The sequence below is a fragment of the Mus musculus genome, chromosome 10 (assembly GCF_000001635.26).
Source record: "Mus musculus strain C57BL/6J chromosome 10, GRCm38.p6 C57BL/6J".
Taxonomy (NCBI): domain Eukaryota; kingdom Metazoa; phylum Chordata; class Mammalia; order Rodentia; family Muridae; genus Mus; species Mus musculus.
The window spans coordinates 10,544,405-10,561,028 of record NC_000076.6 but is presented as its reverse complement, the minus strand read 5'-3'; the positions used below and the strand labels follow the sequence as shown (position 1 = coordinate 10,561,028).

Below are 16,624 nucleotides of genomic sequence, written 5' to 3'. Positions count from 1 at the left end.
CAAGTGCCAACCCAGGCTACTATACCCAGCAAAATTCTCAAATACCATAGATTGAGAAACCAAGATATTTCATGACAAAAACAAATTTACACAGCATCTTTCCACAAATCCAGCCCTACAAAGGATAATAGATGGAAAACACCAATAAAAGGAGGGAAACTACACACTGAAAAAAGCAAGAAAGCAATCTTCTTTCAACAAACCAAAAAGAAGATAGCCACACAAACATAAAAATAACACCAGAAATAACAGGAAGTAACAATAACTATCCCTTAATATCTCTTAACATCAATGGATTAAATTCCTCAATACAAAGACATAGACTATTAGACTGGATACCTAAACAGGACCCAGCATTATACTGCATACAGGAAATGAACCTCAGTGTCAAAGACAAACACTACCTCAGAGAAAAGGGTTAGAAAACAATTTTCCAACTAAATAGTCCCAAAAAACAAGCCAGAGTAGCCATTCTAATATCAAATAAAGTGAACTTTCAACCAAAAGTATGAACAAGGATTAGGAAGAACATTTCATACTCATCAAAGGAAAAATCTACCAAGAACTCTCAGTTCTGAACATCTATGCTCCAAATACAATGGCAACATTTATAAAATAAACTTTGCTAAAGCTCAAAGTACACTTTGCACCTCACACAATAATAGTGTGTGAGACTTCAACACCCCACTCTCATCAATAGACAGACCATGGAAACATAAACTAAACAGAGACACACTGAAATTAACAGAAGTTATGAATCAAATGGTTTTAACAGATATCTATAGAACATTTCATCCTAAAACAAAAGAATATACCTTCTTCTCAGCACCTCATGGTATCTTCTCCAAAACTGACCATATAATCGGTCACAAGAAAGGTCTCAACAGATACAAGAAGATTAAAATAATCCCATGCATCTTATTAGATCACCACAGACTAAGGCTGGTATTCAAAAGCAACAAAAACAGCAGAAAGCCCACATATACATGGAAGCTGAACCCTATTCAATGATAACATGGTCAAGGAAGAAATAAAGAAATTAAAGACTTTAGAATTTAATGAAAATGAAGGCACAACATACCTAAGTTTGTGGGACACAATGAAAGCAGTGCTAAGAGGAAAACTCATAGCTCTGAGTGCCTCAAAAAAGAAACTGGAGAGAGCATACACTAGCACCTACCTTAACAGCACACCTGAAAGCTCTAGAACAAAAATAAGCAAATATACCCAAGAGGAGTAGATGGCAGGAAATAATCAAACTCAGGGCTGAAATCAACCAAGTGAAAACAAAAAGAACTATACACAGAGTCAACAAAATCAGGAGCTGGTTCTTTGAGAAAATCACCAAGATAGATAGACCCTTAACCAGACAGAGGGCACAGAGACAGTACTCATTAACAAAATCAGAAATGAAAAGGGAGACATAACCTCAGAAACCGAGGAAATTTAAAAATTCATCAGATCCTACTACAATAGCCCATACTCAACAAAACTGGAAAACCTGGATGAAATGGACAATTTTCTAGACAGATATCAGGTACCAAAGTTAAACCAGGATCAGGTAAACCTTCTAAACCGTCCCATAGCCCTAAAGAAATAGAAGCAGTCATCAAAACTCTCCCAGTCACAAAAAGCCTGATAGGTTTAGTGCAGAATTCTATCAGACCTTCAAAGAAGACCTAATACCAATACTCTTCAAACTATTCCACAAATTAGAAACAGAAGTAACACTACTCAATTCATTCTATGAAGCCACAGGTATGTGGCATATTCTCCCTTGGAGATGAGCCATTTCTGTCTAATTAGGAACTTGTCACAATTTCCTTTCATAGAGGACATCATAAGAGATTTTCTTCTACTTCTATCATGTTTAATATTCCAAATATATTTTAAAAACTGGTTGAGAGCATGTTACTTTAGCCTCAGATGATGTCATGTATATTTTAAAGGCATTTATAATATATGTAGTGTATTATTATATATACTATATATTTATAATAATAAATAATTTTGATGATTAAAAATTTGTCAATAGTGAGTTTTGTATTTTAAAATAAAATATACTAGTTTAAAAAATAAAAAAGGAGTGAAAAAGAGGTATATCCTCAAAGTATGTATTTCTGGGTCACATGTTGGCACTGAGCTTAGCAACGGATATCGGAAATCACGCCAAAGCTAAAACAGACAAATGAAAGTTCACTAACTAGAAATTTCTTTGGCCACCGAAGCAAAATGAAAAAGAAGTCTACAGACTGGGAGTAAATATATGTAAGCCGCACATCCAAACATTAAGGAGTTCACATTGTTGGACACCAAACATACAGAACAAACATACAGAATAGGCAAAACGATCTGAAGGAACATTTTTCTAAAGAGAATATACAGATGGCCAACGTGTGTATAACAAAAGAACTTGACATCAGTAACCATCAGGGAACTGTCAATCAAAACCCCATGCTGGCATAACCTCACACTTATCAGGATAGCTATTCCCAAATCAACGAGACATAGTAAGGGTTGGCTAAGGTGTGAAGAAAAGAGAATGCTTGCACAGCATAGCAGACGATGGAAATTCTAGTCATGGAAAGCAGCATGAAGCTTCCTCTAAAGTTAAACTAGATTTATCAGCGTACTCAGCCTTAGTCCTTTGCAAGTTCTGTCATCTGACCACTACCCCTGGTTACTTGACATCATGGACCAGCCCTGGCACTGACCTCCAGGCTCCCCTTGTCTAAGGCCAGCAGGGGGCGCTGTGGACCGCTCAGGGTAGCCAGGGAAGAGGAAGTGCCGGGACCAGGCTCGCCCTGTGCAGGGTGCACCCAGACTGTTCTGGGCCAGCAGCGCGCAGTAGGTTCCGGGTCCGGTGACTCGCGTGACTGCGCGGACGGAGTATCTGTCAGGTCGGCCTTTGGGGAAGAAGTTCCCTAGGCCGTGGCACCCATGGCGGGCGAGGGACTAGGGCAACAGGGCGCGTCGGCCACCGCGGCGCCGGAGACCCGAGAGCACCTCTTTAAGGTGCTGGTCATCGGCGAGCTCGGCGTGGGTAAGACGAGCATCATCAAGCGCTACGTGCACCAGCTCTTCTCCCAGCACTACCGCGCCACCATTGGCGTGGACTTCGCCCTCAAAGTTCTCAACTGGGACAGCAGGACGCTCGTGCGCCTGCAGCTGTGGGATATCGCGGGTAAGAGGGCAGCGTCCCGGTACCACCAGACTCTCACTCCTCTCTGTCTCCCGGTTCTTCTCTGTCCTTTCCTCTGCCTGAACTGTCAGCTGCGCTTTTAAAAGTGAACAAATAGAACGGGAAGACGAGGGACGCCTGGAGGGGCTGAAAGGGTACTGGAAAGTCGACTTTGGGAGGCCTAACCCCTCTCCTACTGAACTCCTTGGTGGCTAAAGGGCTTGCCTGAAGTTTCACTACCGGTTAGTGCAACGGCTCTCAATCTTTGGATCCAACCCCATTCGCAAGGTTGGAGAACACCGATTTACATTATGATTCATAACAGTAGCAAAATTAGTTATAGCAACGAGAATAATTGTTATGGTTGGGATTCGCCACATGAGGAACCACTTAGTGGTACAACTAAAACCAAGAAAGCCCAGTTACTTTTCAACCACGCCCCGCCCCCTCACTCCTCCTCACCACCCCTCCGCGCCCCCCCCCTCCTTTGAGTTGGGTCCGTGCCTGTTTGGTGTTAGGGTTTTCTCTCTCCGGAGCCAAGAAATTTTACTTCCTTGTGGTGACAGACAAACTTATAATTTACAAAGAGGGGTTGGAGCTGTGGGTGAGAAAAACTTGGAAGCCAGCCAAGGCTTTGTGAAGGGAAACTCCATTCCTGAAATTCCTCTCACCTGGGAGGCCTGCTGACCCTGGGGAAGGGTTGGGAAAGTTCTGAAACTTTCCAGAAGGCTTCTCCTCCCTAAGCGAATACTTCATGTCTTTCTCTTGGGCACCTCCCTATCCCACAAACCCTGAATTGTTTTCCTTTGCTTTCAACTGTTGCTCTGGAATAGAAGAACCATTTTCTTTGAGGGGATTTATGAACATCTGGGTTCTAGCTGCTGTGGTAGGTGCCCTATGGGTGTTTAACATAAGGTGAACTTTGGTGACGTTTAATGGAAATGGTAGCAAAGGTTAACCTGCTCCATCATTGGAGACACTCGGGAGCTCCTTCTGAGGAGAGGCTTTTAAATGGGAGCTTCTTTCAAACCTGAGGACACCTTAGCATCCTTTCCTCATTGTGCATACCCCAAAGTCCCTGGAGGGTATGGTTACCCCACAACTGGCAGTAGCCTAGAGGGACATATGACTTCTGCCTGCCCGGTAGTCAGTGCTGTGTTCTTTTCTAGCCACTCCTCATGGAGAAGTGTTGAAGAGTTTATAAGCGTTACCCTCATTTGTGAGCAGAGTCTAACATGGAGAAGAAGAGGAATGTGCGTTTGTGCACATCACTAGCAACGTTTCAAAGTTATTTCGCCTTGGCTTCAGCTTGTTTTGTTCTTTTCTTTTTTCTTCCCCTGCAACAACTAAGAATGTATTTCAAATGTCACCCTTTAAAGCCAGAGGCTTCATTTGCAACACTTGGTCCCACTGCCCAGAACACGAGTGGGCATTCTATTGCTTCTCGACATCCTTTCACATCCTGAAGGTTGCCTGACCATGTGATGATCACCAGTAGTAGCGATGGTTTGGAATCCCTGCTTGGGATGGCAATTCGGTTTCCTTTATTATGTGCAAATTAGTAGGGTAAGAACTATGTTAAATTATATTTGGAGAGTTGAGGAAACAAAATCACCATTTCAGGGAGGTGATGGCCTATGCTTTTAGCTTCCGTACTTAGGAGGCAAAGTCTGTCAGATCTGGGTTTGAGGCCAGCCTGGTCTACAGAATGAGTTCTAGGACAGCTAGGGCTACACAGAGAAACCCTCTTTCAAAAACTCTGAACAACAAAACACTTTTCTTTCTGTATATCACTTCTGCTATTTACATGCCCTCCCCACTTTTTCTTCCTCTCTCTGACACTCAAGCTGGCCTCAACTCTAAATCCTGCCTCAACTTCCCTACTGTTGAAACTACAAGAATGAGCCAGCACACGCCCAACTTCATCCTTCTTGAACAGATACCATAGCCTGGAGGGAGACATAACCCGTTTGCCTGCTGTAATGACACATGATTGCACTTTTGCCAAAATATGAAGCCTGAGGTTCACTGGGAAAGAAAGAAACATTTTATAATCTCCAAAAGGAATCTCTAGTGTTAACTGTTGCTTTTCAACAGGAACTCTGGTAGCATTCGGCAAATGCACAACTCCAAATAACAGAACTAGATATAAACTTAGGAAATAACTAGACAGTATTAGGTTTTTCTCAGAAAGTCTGAGCTGGGGCAAGAGATCTTAATATGCAGGTAACAAGAAGCACAAATCACTTGGATTTGACTGAAATTTGCAGAACTACAGCCTTAACGATACTTGATTTGAACATTTGAGTTACTAGTGAATCATGCTTTTCTCATACCGTTTAAATGAGGGAGACATTGTGTAATGAAGACCATGCCAAAACACTCCCCGAAGGCTAAGCATATGTCGAGTTTGATTTACAAGGTTGAATCATACTGAGTTCCAAAAGAATAAAAGTATTCCCTGGTTGCAAAACGAAAGGTGGAGTCAGCCACTAGCCATGACTCACTTGCTAGTTCCTCTTCAATACCATTGTTCTGGAGGTTGTAAAGGTGGACAGGGCCATTAAAAAAAAATCTACAATCAGAATGGCTTTGAGAAGTATAATGGGCAAGAATTACAGAATGCTTTCTATAAAGACAGCCAAACAGGTTCATGTAAGCCCTCAAATTAGAGACCACAGTAGCTTTCTGGTACAGGCCTCAACAAAGTGTTTCTCATCACATTGAAGGAACCCAAATTAGAGCATGCACCTCGTATTGTAGATTCATAACAATGGCCATGCCTTACTACCTCCATCCCAACATTTCTAGTCATTTGCTCACCAAGTCATGTGCTTCGTTGCTTCATTGCAGAACCATAGGGGCCTTAGCATCTACTGTCAGTAACATGCACAAGTTCTTTCGCATCTGCTCTCACAGTAGACTTGGCTTGATCTGAAAAATGTGTCCACCCAACCAGGTTTAGTAGAAGAGTTTTTTTTCTTCCCACACATAAGTCTAGGGTTGGGTATTCCAGCACTCTTGTACAGTACCATAAAATCTTCATAGATAAAAACTGGCTTTCTACCACTCAGATATTCCAAGGCTGTATTATTTGTTTCAGTGGTCCAGTACAATGGGCATGTCAAGATGAAAAGGCAGCTATGAAATATAAGAGTCATGTTTTAAACTGGTCATAGAGCTCGCTCCAAAATATTCTGCAAAGGGGAGTTGAAACTTGCAATTAGCAATCCTGTGTACCTGCTGAATCAGAATTCGAACCACTTGGAAAGTTGTCATCGATCAGGCACTGTGGGTGATTCTGATTTATAAGAAAGCTGAGAGGCAGTGTTCTATCTTGGGCTCTGTCACACCCTGGCAACACACCCACAATCCCACTACTCCTTAGGAGCTTCTCATTGATCGGACAGCCCCCTTGTCACCCGTGCTCCCTCAGTCGCAACTTCCATGTTCTTCACTTCCCTAGTCTCACACACTTTCATACAAGGGTCATCGGGTCATCTCTTTGTTTATAGACATGGATAACAATTTACATCTGGAGACAGGATACTTTTTGTTTCTGGTGAATACGGTTAGGAACAATTCCATCACTTAAAACTATTATGGATTTGAACACAAATTGGCAAGGAATTTTTATTTACATAGATAATAATCCTTTTAAAGTCTACGATCTGATACTGCCTGTTGCCAGTATTTCATCTCTGAAGGGCACCATGAGATTTAAGGATTTTTTTAAAGAGAACTTCCATTTACTAATCAGAAACTGGACATCTCTTCCAAGTGACCTTGTAGGTAAGGGGTAATTCATGTCAACTGTCAGTGGATGGAGAAGAGGTGAATACCTGGATGTGGGAAAACCACATACATAGACCATTTTGCTCTGTTGCCTTTTGGCTTGTGTTATGAAATTTATATTCTGAATTTCCGATAATATTACTAGAAACATTTGGGTTTATCAAGAGGGAGGCACGAATATAACACAGAGGAAAAAAACCCAAGCAAAAGCCTTAATGGGAATCCCAAGAACATGTTTCTGTGAACTGTGCTTCCGGTAAACCCAGAGTATGGTGTTTCCTTTTTAAAATCTGAATGGAGATACATTCATTGCTTTATTGTTAATGTTTTCATTTGTTTTAAAGAAGCATGGCAAAGAACTCTGTAGGGTTTTTTTTTCTTTTTCTTTTTTTAACTGAAAGGAAGTTTTGTTTTGTTTTGTTTTGTTTTCCTGGAAAATCACTATTTTTGTTGTTCGATCATCCTCAGGGTCATTAGTGTGGAGTCCACCAAACAGCAAGGTAGATGGTTTAATCCTTTGCCAACTTGTATATTTTAAGATTTCAGCATTTGTGTATGTGAGGGCTCGGATGATATCTTCGGAGCCTGCATAACTCTCTCTGAGCTTGCTCTTCTCATCCTCCATGCTTGCCAAACTTTCAAGTTATCATCCACATCCCATCCTCCAGAGGCGGTAGCACATTGTTTAAGAGACAAAACATTTTGAGAATTGTTGAAAATGTGCTGTCAGGATGTCAGCAGCAATGCGGATGACAAAGGCTGCCCCTAATAGCAGAGTGACTTGTGCGTTCAGCGACAGGGGATCTTTCCTCGGCTACTGTGGTAAAGCACAAGATGAGTGGGACAGGGCTTGCCATGGAAGCAGCACTGTACTGTGCTTGAGGAAGTCACTCTGGCTCACATGGACAAGCATCTATTCTGCCACATAGGACACAAACTGAAATGTCTGTTCCAGCAAAATTTGACCTAACAGATCAGATGGCACAGTAGTGCAATTAACTCAAAGCACTTGAGTATCTTCTTGGGACTGTTCTCGCATCAGTAAAATAAGAGAAGTGGACTAACAGGATGTTCTCATCTGTCTCCCAGTTTTGACCAGTAGTGGCTCTTCTGGTACTGCTCAAAGAAGTTGTTGCATAGGGTTCTCTCTGAAAGACTCTCATTTTTTTTTTCAGTCAGTTCCCCTCCTCTTCATTTGCTTAATTTTATAACTGATGGTTTTTCTTTTCACTTAAATACAGAATTTTTTTAAGTATAGTTTGTGATGTGAGGCCTGTCAGGAAGAATTTCCTTCTAGTCTTGACATCTCAGAAAATCTATCTGACATTTCTAAGCCAACATATCTTCCCCCAAAAATTCCTTACCATAGACACTTCTGATTTTGTATGAGTGATCAGAAAGGGCATATGAGTACACCTTTTAATACCACGGGTTATGATTAACAAAAACTATTTTTGCAGTTTTTCAGGAGACTCACTAAAAAAAAGCAGGAAAACTCAAGCAGTTCTTTGGAAAGTATAGTTATCCATTCTTTTACTAGTTTGGCACCTTATCTTTTTGAAATTCAAAGGATGGTCAAACTGAGAACTAAGTTATTACCCTGAAACATTAACCCTTCCATCTTTTTTAACCTAAGACTATCTTAGAGGGGCTAGGTGCTTATCCCTAACCATTTTGTGCTCGGTAATTAAGGTTCATAACAGCAGATTTCTTTAGGCTCCCTAGTAGAAGTTGAAATCCAAACAACGTCAATCCTTCTGCCTAGTCTTTTTTGAAGAATTTGTGTCTTTGCTCTTGGGCTGTTAAAATATTCTGAGTGAACATATTGGCATAATTGTTCAATGTACGTTTATAGAGAAAGGTACAGGCTAAGTTTCCTTAAATGTCAGTATTATGATCTAATGGATTATACAAATAATGTAAAATTAGATGTATCTTATCAATAAATATGAACATGATAGGTGCCAACATATGACCATTTGTTATAATGAAATTCAGATGACTAGACCTATGAAGAGTCACAAGGCAGTGTTTACAATTATTATGGCGTTATAGAATTTGGAGACAAAATATTTGCAGTTTGGGCAAATTCTATACATATGTGTAAATAAAAGATAATAAAATGTTGATAAAGCTTGTTCCTCATCTTGTGTCCTAACAAGAAAGCATGCTACCATGCTGTCTCTGTTTTACATCATAGTGATGATCTTAGATTCTTACTGAGTTCATTTTCCCCTCCTGAATCTAATCGGGGATTTGACAGCCTAAAGATGGGCCTAAGGACTCCTGGCAACTGCAAGATAGTTTAGACTTGTAAGCCTGTGGACATGAAGGAGTCAGAAGGCTTGTCTCTTTAAGTTAGTGTCACTGTGACTTGTATCAAGTATCTTTTTGTCCCTTCTAATCCATGAGATAAAGACTTGTTTGGCAGCAGATAGTAACAGCAAGCTTTGCAGGACAGTCTGGATGTGCAGGCAGTAGGCATTCTATTGAGTAACACAGTTTTCTCAGTGTTTAACCACATAACTGGCTGGGCCACTTTTTGCTGTGAAAGCCCATGCTTTCCACTGTCTGCTTCTAAGAGGAGAATAACTTTGGTACTGAGTCAAAAGTAGCTAGAGCTAGAGATGTAAAGGGGCAAGCTACATTGTCTCCTGTCCGATCCTGATGCTTTTGACTGACCTTTTATCATGTCATCTCTCTGCCTTCCGTAAACTTCAGACTATTCTATTCTTGTCTCACCTTCCACTTTACCTTCTCTGTTTACTAAAGTGCCTATCTCCTCTTAGCCCAATGGAAGAGAAAGCTGAAATGGCTATCTGTGAAGCCTGTCATACTGGCATCCTGAAGTTTATGGTGAATGTGTCCTACAAAGAACTAGTTCCTCCTGTTGAGCAAATTGTCAGCCACTTCTGCTAAGTCCATGGGTCTTGGGTCTGTGTGAAAGTCCTTAATTCCACCAGTTTATTCTGAAGTCAGGTGAGAGATGCTTGTTTCTCAAAATAGATTTTAGGATTGTAGAACCTGCACCTGCACCTAAATGTGACTGACTGTCACCATTATGAACATTTACTCTCCTTCTGTATTCATCTCTAGGACAGGAACGGTTTGGCAACATGACTCGAGTATACTATAAGGAAGCTCTTGGAGCATTTGTAGTCTTTGATATATCGAGAAGTTCTACATTTGATGCAGTCCTAAAATGGAAAAACGATCTGGATAGTAAAGTTCATCTTCCCAACGGCAGCCCCATTCCTGCTGTCCTCCTAGCTAACAAATGTGACCAGAAGAAGGACAACAGCCAGAGTCCTTCCCAGATGGACCAGTTTTGTAAAGACCATGGCTTCACTGGATGGTTTGAAACCTCTGCCAAGGTGAGCTGGCTTCACTGATTGATCTATTTCTGATGTACCTGTCAGGCTGTGGTGGAATGTAAAGTGTATAGATGCATTTCTGCAAGGAGTTTTTTAAGTCCAGAATAAGAAATGCATAGTGTGGATATACTACTGTCTCCCTCTCTGATGCTGAACTGATTTCAAAGTTCCCTGACAGAGCCATGAACAGGACAGCAGAACAAAATCATATGACATTTTCTGCAAGTTTGAGTTCTTAACAAAGGTGTTCTCTTGTGCTGCTGGAGTGAATGAGACATGAGGTGTTCTTTTGAAAGAGGCCAAGAAAACATGAGGAAATATCTTTAAGATATGCATGGCATATGCACGACTCATACTGAACAGTCACCAACAGACTGGATTAGCTCTGAGAGCTTTAAGCAAGAGCAAAATGTCAACATTGACTGTGTGTTTCCTCATGAATAAATGAATGGATTTTTTTTCTCCTGTCTTTGGGAACTGCATTTTTTTGTTTGTTTGTTTGTTTGTTTGTTTGTTTTAGAAAATAGAAACACTAAGATACATTTTGAGAAGCTTAACAATGTGAAACCACTAGAGAACTAAGGTTAAAAAAAAATAAGAGGCCAGAGGTATAATATTACTGGAGGGTTGTATAAAAAATAAGGACCTTCTTGAGAAATTCTGTAATAAACATAACATTAATTTGCATATCTGTTATACTGTTCCAGATTATAATATGCATAGTATAGATGTATGTATGTATTCTCTCTCTCTCTCTCTCTCTCTCTCTCTCTCTCGTGTGTGTGTGTGTGTGTGTATGTGTGTGTACATTATTGTTCCTCCAATATTGTTCCAGAGTGATGGCTCTGGGATTCCTGTTGCTTTTACTTTTACCCACATGCTAAGAGATTATTTAACGTCAGTTCTCATCATAATGACGGAAGCAAGCAATGAGTGACCACATCAATGAGGGCGGCCTCAAAGTGTTGAGTCATTGGCCAAGAGTCTCCTGGAGGCATAGTGAGTGGTCCTGGCCATACATTGTTTTGATTAATATTATGCCTTATGTTTTCCTTTACTTTTATGCACAAACAGTTGTGGTAGAAGAAAGACGAATCTCAGAGGTGTTACAGGAGTTAGTCAGCCTGGCAGGAAGGAGGAAAGGCATCGTGGAGAGACTGAAGGTTTCAAGCCTGTGCTCTCTCTGCCCCATGTACAGGCTGGACAATTTGCTCTAACTTCCCATAGGAGAGCAGGATATGTATAGTTACATGTATAGTTACATGCAGGATATGTATAGTTACATGCAGGATATGTATAGTTACATGTCGATGTTGGGGAATTTCCTGTATGTAGGATTTATTTGACCTTCTAGCTAACAAATTTTAATTTTATACAAAAATCTGCTTGTAAAGTTCATAAATGATTGTCAAAGTCATAATACTTATCATTTGAAACTGTATAAGCAACTGACTGTATTACATTTTTTAGACAAGCTACCATATAGAAGAGAGGGGGGAGCATTTGGTAAGGGAACATTTTTGTCCAGTTGTATGCTTCCTTCACATAGCCTAAGAAGAGCTTCCACCTGATTTCCTGTGCAGTGACTCAGGAGGCTTCTGGACTCTAGAATCCACAGTATAACATTGCTGTGCATTTTTGCTTTAAGCGTTTGGAAGAAATTGAACTGAGGCTTTAGATACTACCAATAGATCTGTTTCTAGGATGGTCAGGAACTAACATCACATCTCGATTTTGCTGGAATTCTAGTGGTGTGGTTTTAATGGGTATATAATCAGAAGATAGTCTTGAGTTCACAAATTTATTCTTTTCTCCTTCGTGGCACAGAATGGATTTTTAATATGAAACTTTGCAGCTCATTTCACTGTAGTATGTGGTTTCTGTTCCCATTCATCTCTGAGTAACCACTGATAGAGGGCCATCCTGCTTGAAGAATAATATCTCCACAGGCTTATCTATTAAACACAGATCCATTTGATGGAGGAATTTGGGAAGGCTTAAGAGGTGTGATCTTTTCAGAGTAAATATGCCACTAGGGACCAGTTTTGAAATTTTCTGGTTCCAAATCACTTCTAGTTTTCTCTCTCTGCTTCCCACTTATAGTCTAAGATGTGATGATCTCTCCCTCTTAGCTAGTTGCTCCAGCCACCATGCCTGCCTGCTTCCACACTTCCCCTGCTTCATGATGGTAACAGAACTCCTGGGCTTCATCTTCCACCACAACCATCTGTTCAGGAAACTAACAACAGCATAAGACACCATATTTGTCAAAGCAGTGTATGGTCAGGACCACTCACTCTGCCTCCAGGAGACTCTCCTTGGCCAGTGACTCTCACCCCTCACCTCTTTGATGCTGCCCCACAATGTGGTCCCTTATCACCTGCTTTCATAGGTCTGGTGAGAACCAACATGAATAATCACCCCCTTGTAAACCCACATAAAGCCTTCCCTCCATAAGTTGCCTTGGTCATGTTGGTTATTTTCACAGCAACAAAAATATAACTAATGATGAGAGGGAATGCCAAGAACATAAAGATACTTGGGAATTCAAAGACCCTTGCTTGTGTTAAAAGTTACCCTGGGAGTATCAACACAGTCAGTACGAGAAAGCAGCCTGAATAGAAGCATCACTTCTAAACAGTCCCACTGCCCTAAACAGTCCTGCTGCCCTAAACAGTCCCCCTGCCCTAAACAGTCCCCCTGCCCTAAACAGTCCCCCTGCCCTAAACAGTCCCACTGCCCTAAACAGTCCCCCTGCCCTAAACAGTCCCACTGCCCTAAACAGTCCCCCTGCCCTAAACAGTCCCCCTGCCCTAAACAGTCCCCCTGCCCGAGAAAGTTTCTGCAAGTAGGGGAGCAGACGAGAGTGCACTGCGCTGTGTTGCATTTGGTTGGAGACATTAATGTAAATAGCTTCATACTTAAAACTCTCTGTATTCATATGTGCACTTATTTTCATGTATATTTATAAACATTTAAAAATAAGTAGGTGAGTGGTGTGTATGTGTGTGTGTGTATGTGTGTACGTGTACATATATTTAGTAGCTTTGCCAGCCAAGAGGGCAGGAGACAATAAAACCTTATAAAGTATGACCTCTCCTATTCCTTACCATCCAATTTGTAAATACAATTTATTAAACAAGCAGAATGAAGGTACTGTCAGAAAGACATGGTCCCACAGCTGATTTGAATAGAAAGTGAAGATATCTTTGAAATAGTGTGTGTTGCCTGCAAGAAAGAAAGCATTCACAGAACAGTGTGGACATATCACAGAACGTTGGTGCCTGCATGTAGAAACTACAGAATTACAGGACAATCACAAAGTGAAGAATTATTGTGATGCGTTTAATGGGTAAAACTGATAACAGTGCATGATGAGCCCAAACTAACGACAAATACATTTTCCCTTACTGTAGAGTCCTAACTAGTAAACACAGAAGGACTGGTACAAATGAAAAGATGGTTTCCACTATCATGGTGATAATTGCTTAGAGGATAATTAGTAGGTGATAAAGTTAGCGGGGAGGGGGGGCATGCAAAACAGGATTTTTACCTATTTGTAGTTACCAAGTCCAAAGGGTGAAATGTAACTTTTTAACAAGAAGCTGCCTGGCAGCAGTGACCTTAATCCAGGTGTTACCTGCATGCTGCACACATGGGATGTTGTCCCATTCCCACCAAGAATACAAAACTTGAAGTTAATCAAAAGAAACTATCAGAAAGCCCCCAGGCTGAGGGCTCTTCTCTGGTCGGTGTTTTCCAAGATGTCATAAAAGCATAGCAACCACTAAAACGTTCCCTGTGTCTCATGAAGTAACCTCCCACTCAACATTCCCTGTGTCTCATGGAGTAACCTCCCACTCAAGCTGGGGCAACAGTCCTAATGAACGCAGTGAATCACACACACACAAATAAGACTTGAAAATAGGCGGAAGGCTTCATGGGAAGAAGGGGCTTTCCAGGGGGAGAAGGAGGGCGGATCAGAGAGAGAGTCATAGAAGTGAAACTAAAATTCATTTTTCATATGTGTGAAGCTTTCAAAGAATACTTAGCAAATCAATTAAACCAGTGTCTTGACTTCTTAGTGTAGCAGACACTATCACTGAAGAAGAGGTAACTGACTTGCTTACAGTACGTCCTTTGGTGTGACTCCCTTGGCCCCTTACTGCACTGAACGTTTACTTCCCAGGTCAGCGCTAATCCTTCTTTCCTGTGCTCCCATTACAGGATAATATAAACATCGACGAGGCCACCCGCTTCCTAGTGGAAAACATGCTTGCAAACCAGCAAAGTTTTCCTAGTGAAGAAATCGACCTGGACAGAATTAAACTGGTAGAGGAGCCCCCCACAACAAAGCCCAGGTCCCAGTGCTGCTGATGTGTCTCTGTGCCCCATGTGCTGTCTCCTTGGTCCTGCCTGTATGGAGGCTGCCCCTTTCCAACCCTCGGTGCCACTGTGCCCTGTGACTCTCCCTCGGGGGGCGCTGCTTTACCGTTCAGCTGTACAGGCACCGCCCATCTGAAGATCCATGGAGAACTGTTCCCATGAGAGGCCCTGTGACTTTACCCGAGGACCCCTCAGGCTCTTGTCATACTGCCAAATGCAAACTAATGTTTACAGCCTTTGAAATATTTTTGTACATGAATTTCAAAAGTTAGCTTTTAGTGTGAGTCCTAGGTGGGGTCATAGAAAAGGTCCCCTCGGCCTGGTGATGGTGATTGTGACTTTTCAGTGACTTTGTTCCTGTATACATCCTCACCTAAGCACATTTATTTTTTCTTTTCTAAGGTGTTAGCTACAGAGACCTGAAGGTCACGTGCAGTTATATCCTAGTCAAAACTTTGTACGTCACGTAAAATTTTCATCCTTAAATAACATGATTCCATAACACATAGCTGTTGTACAATGAAGTCACTCTGACTCACCTTAAGAACACCTTCTTTAATTAGTCAAAAAGTCCCGAGCTAGGAATGTGGCTCATTTATGTAGAGTGCTTACCTAGAATGCGATAGACTCTCTGGGTCTGCAGTTCTGAGAGACCAAAAAGAGTTAGCACCATACCTGTTTTATGTGTGTCTCCTTCTGGATCCTCTCTCGGTGTGGTTGCCACTACCACTTGGAAACAATATAAATGAAGATTTTGTTTCTCTGCCCTCTATTCTGTACTTATAGCCTAGGGCCATATTGAACATACAGTGGTACTAAGAGGAACTTGTCTTTCCGGTTCTGTCATAATAATAATGGTCAGGAGGGGAATTCTTTTTCAAAACATATGCAATTATAGCCAAGTTTCTGTAGTGTAAAACCTGGAAGAAAGTAGACCATGTCTAGTTTTGTCTGTGGTTTCTAATACTGGTTATATAATGCCTCGGGCACTTAGGAAGACCCACTATACTGTATTGCCTTTAACTCAGTGAAAGAAAGGAATAAATATTTTAACCTAAGCCTGTGTGTTGAATGAATGTGGTTAGTTCTAGGAAGGAACTGTTCTGGTTTAGAAAATGTGTTTGGCTGAGGTGGTGGTTCACATCTGTCATCCCAGCCTGCAGGAGACAGAGACAAAGGGTGGGAGTGCATATCTTGGCTACATTGCAAGTTCAAGAATAGCCGGTGCTACACAAGAGGCTTTCTCCCAAAATTAAAAAAAAAATAATAAAAGGGTTTTGTGTTGAATTTTAGATTTGTCACTTTATGTGTGCGCTTTGTCTGCATTTGCTCCTATGTGCCAGATATGGACCTACTGCCTGATGTACCTAGTGTCAGAAGAGGGCACTGGAGTTATGGATGGCTGTAGACCATCATAGCAATGATGGGAGCCAGACCCACACCTCTGCAGGAGCAACAAGTGTTTTTAATCTCTGAGCCATCTCTCCAGCACTTTGATTTATTTTTATTTAAGGGGTTTATATTATGCAAAAGTTCAGCTTCTCTAAGAAATTTTTTAATATTTATTTATTTTATGTATATGAGTACACTGTCGCTGTCTTCAGACACACCAGAAGAGGGCATCAGATCCCATTACAGATGGTTGTAAGGCACCATGTAGTTGCTGGGACTTGAACACAGGACCTCTGGAAGAGCACTCAGTGCTCTTAACTGCTGAGCCATCTCTCCAGCCCTCTTAAAGGAAATGTAAAGATCCTTGGTATCATAGCCTGAAGCTAACATAACATATAATAGCGCACATAGTTGTCTCCTGAATCATGTTAACGTGGTAGGTGAGCATGCAGCCACTAACAAGATAAACATAGCAATGCAATTGTTCTGGAGTCTG

The 16,624-nt window shown here is 41.3% G+C and overlaps 1 protein-coding gene across 1 annotated transcript; it reads left to right on the top strand.

Moving 5' to 3' along the window:
* Nucleotides 1–2,821: 2,821 nt before the first annotated feature.
* On the top strand, nucleotides 2,822–15,990 carry Rab32 (RAB32, member RAS oncogene family). Its single transcript, NM_026405.3, has 3 exons — nucleotides 2,822–3,184; nucleotides 10,073–10,350; nucleotides 14,578–15,990. The coding sequence occupies exons 1-3, from the start codon at nucleotides 2,941–2,943 to the stop codon at nucleotides 14,725–14,727; spliced, it is 672 nt and encodes a 223-aa protein (NP_080681.1). The 5' UTR covers nucleotides 2,822–2,940; the 3' UTR covers nucleotides 14,728–15,990.
* The last annotated feature ends 634 nt before the right edge of the window (nucleotides 15,991–16,624 follow it).

Coding starts and splice junctions, on each gene's coding strand:
- Rab32 (NM_026405.3), top strand. CDS start 2,941: ATGGCGGGCGAGGGACTAGGGCAACAGGGCGCGTCGGCCACCGCGGCG. Junction 3,185..10,072: donor GCAGCTGTGGGATATCGCGG/GTAAGAGGGCAG, acceptor ATTCATCTCTAG/GACAGGAACGGTTTGGCAAC. Junction 10,351..14,577: donor GGTTTGAAACCTCTGCCAAG/GTGAGCTGGCTT, acceptor CTCCCATTACAG/GATAATATAAACATCGACGA.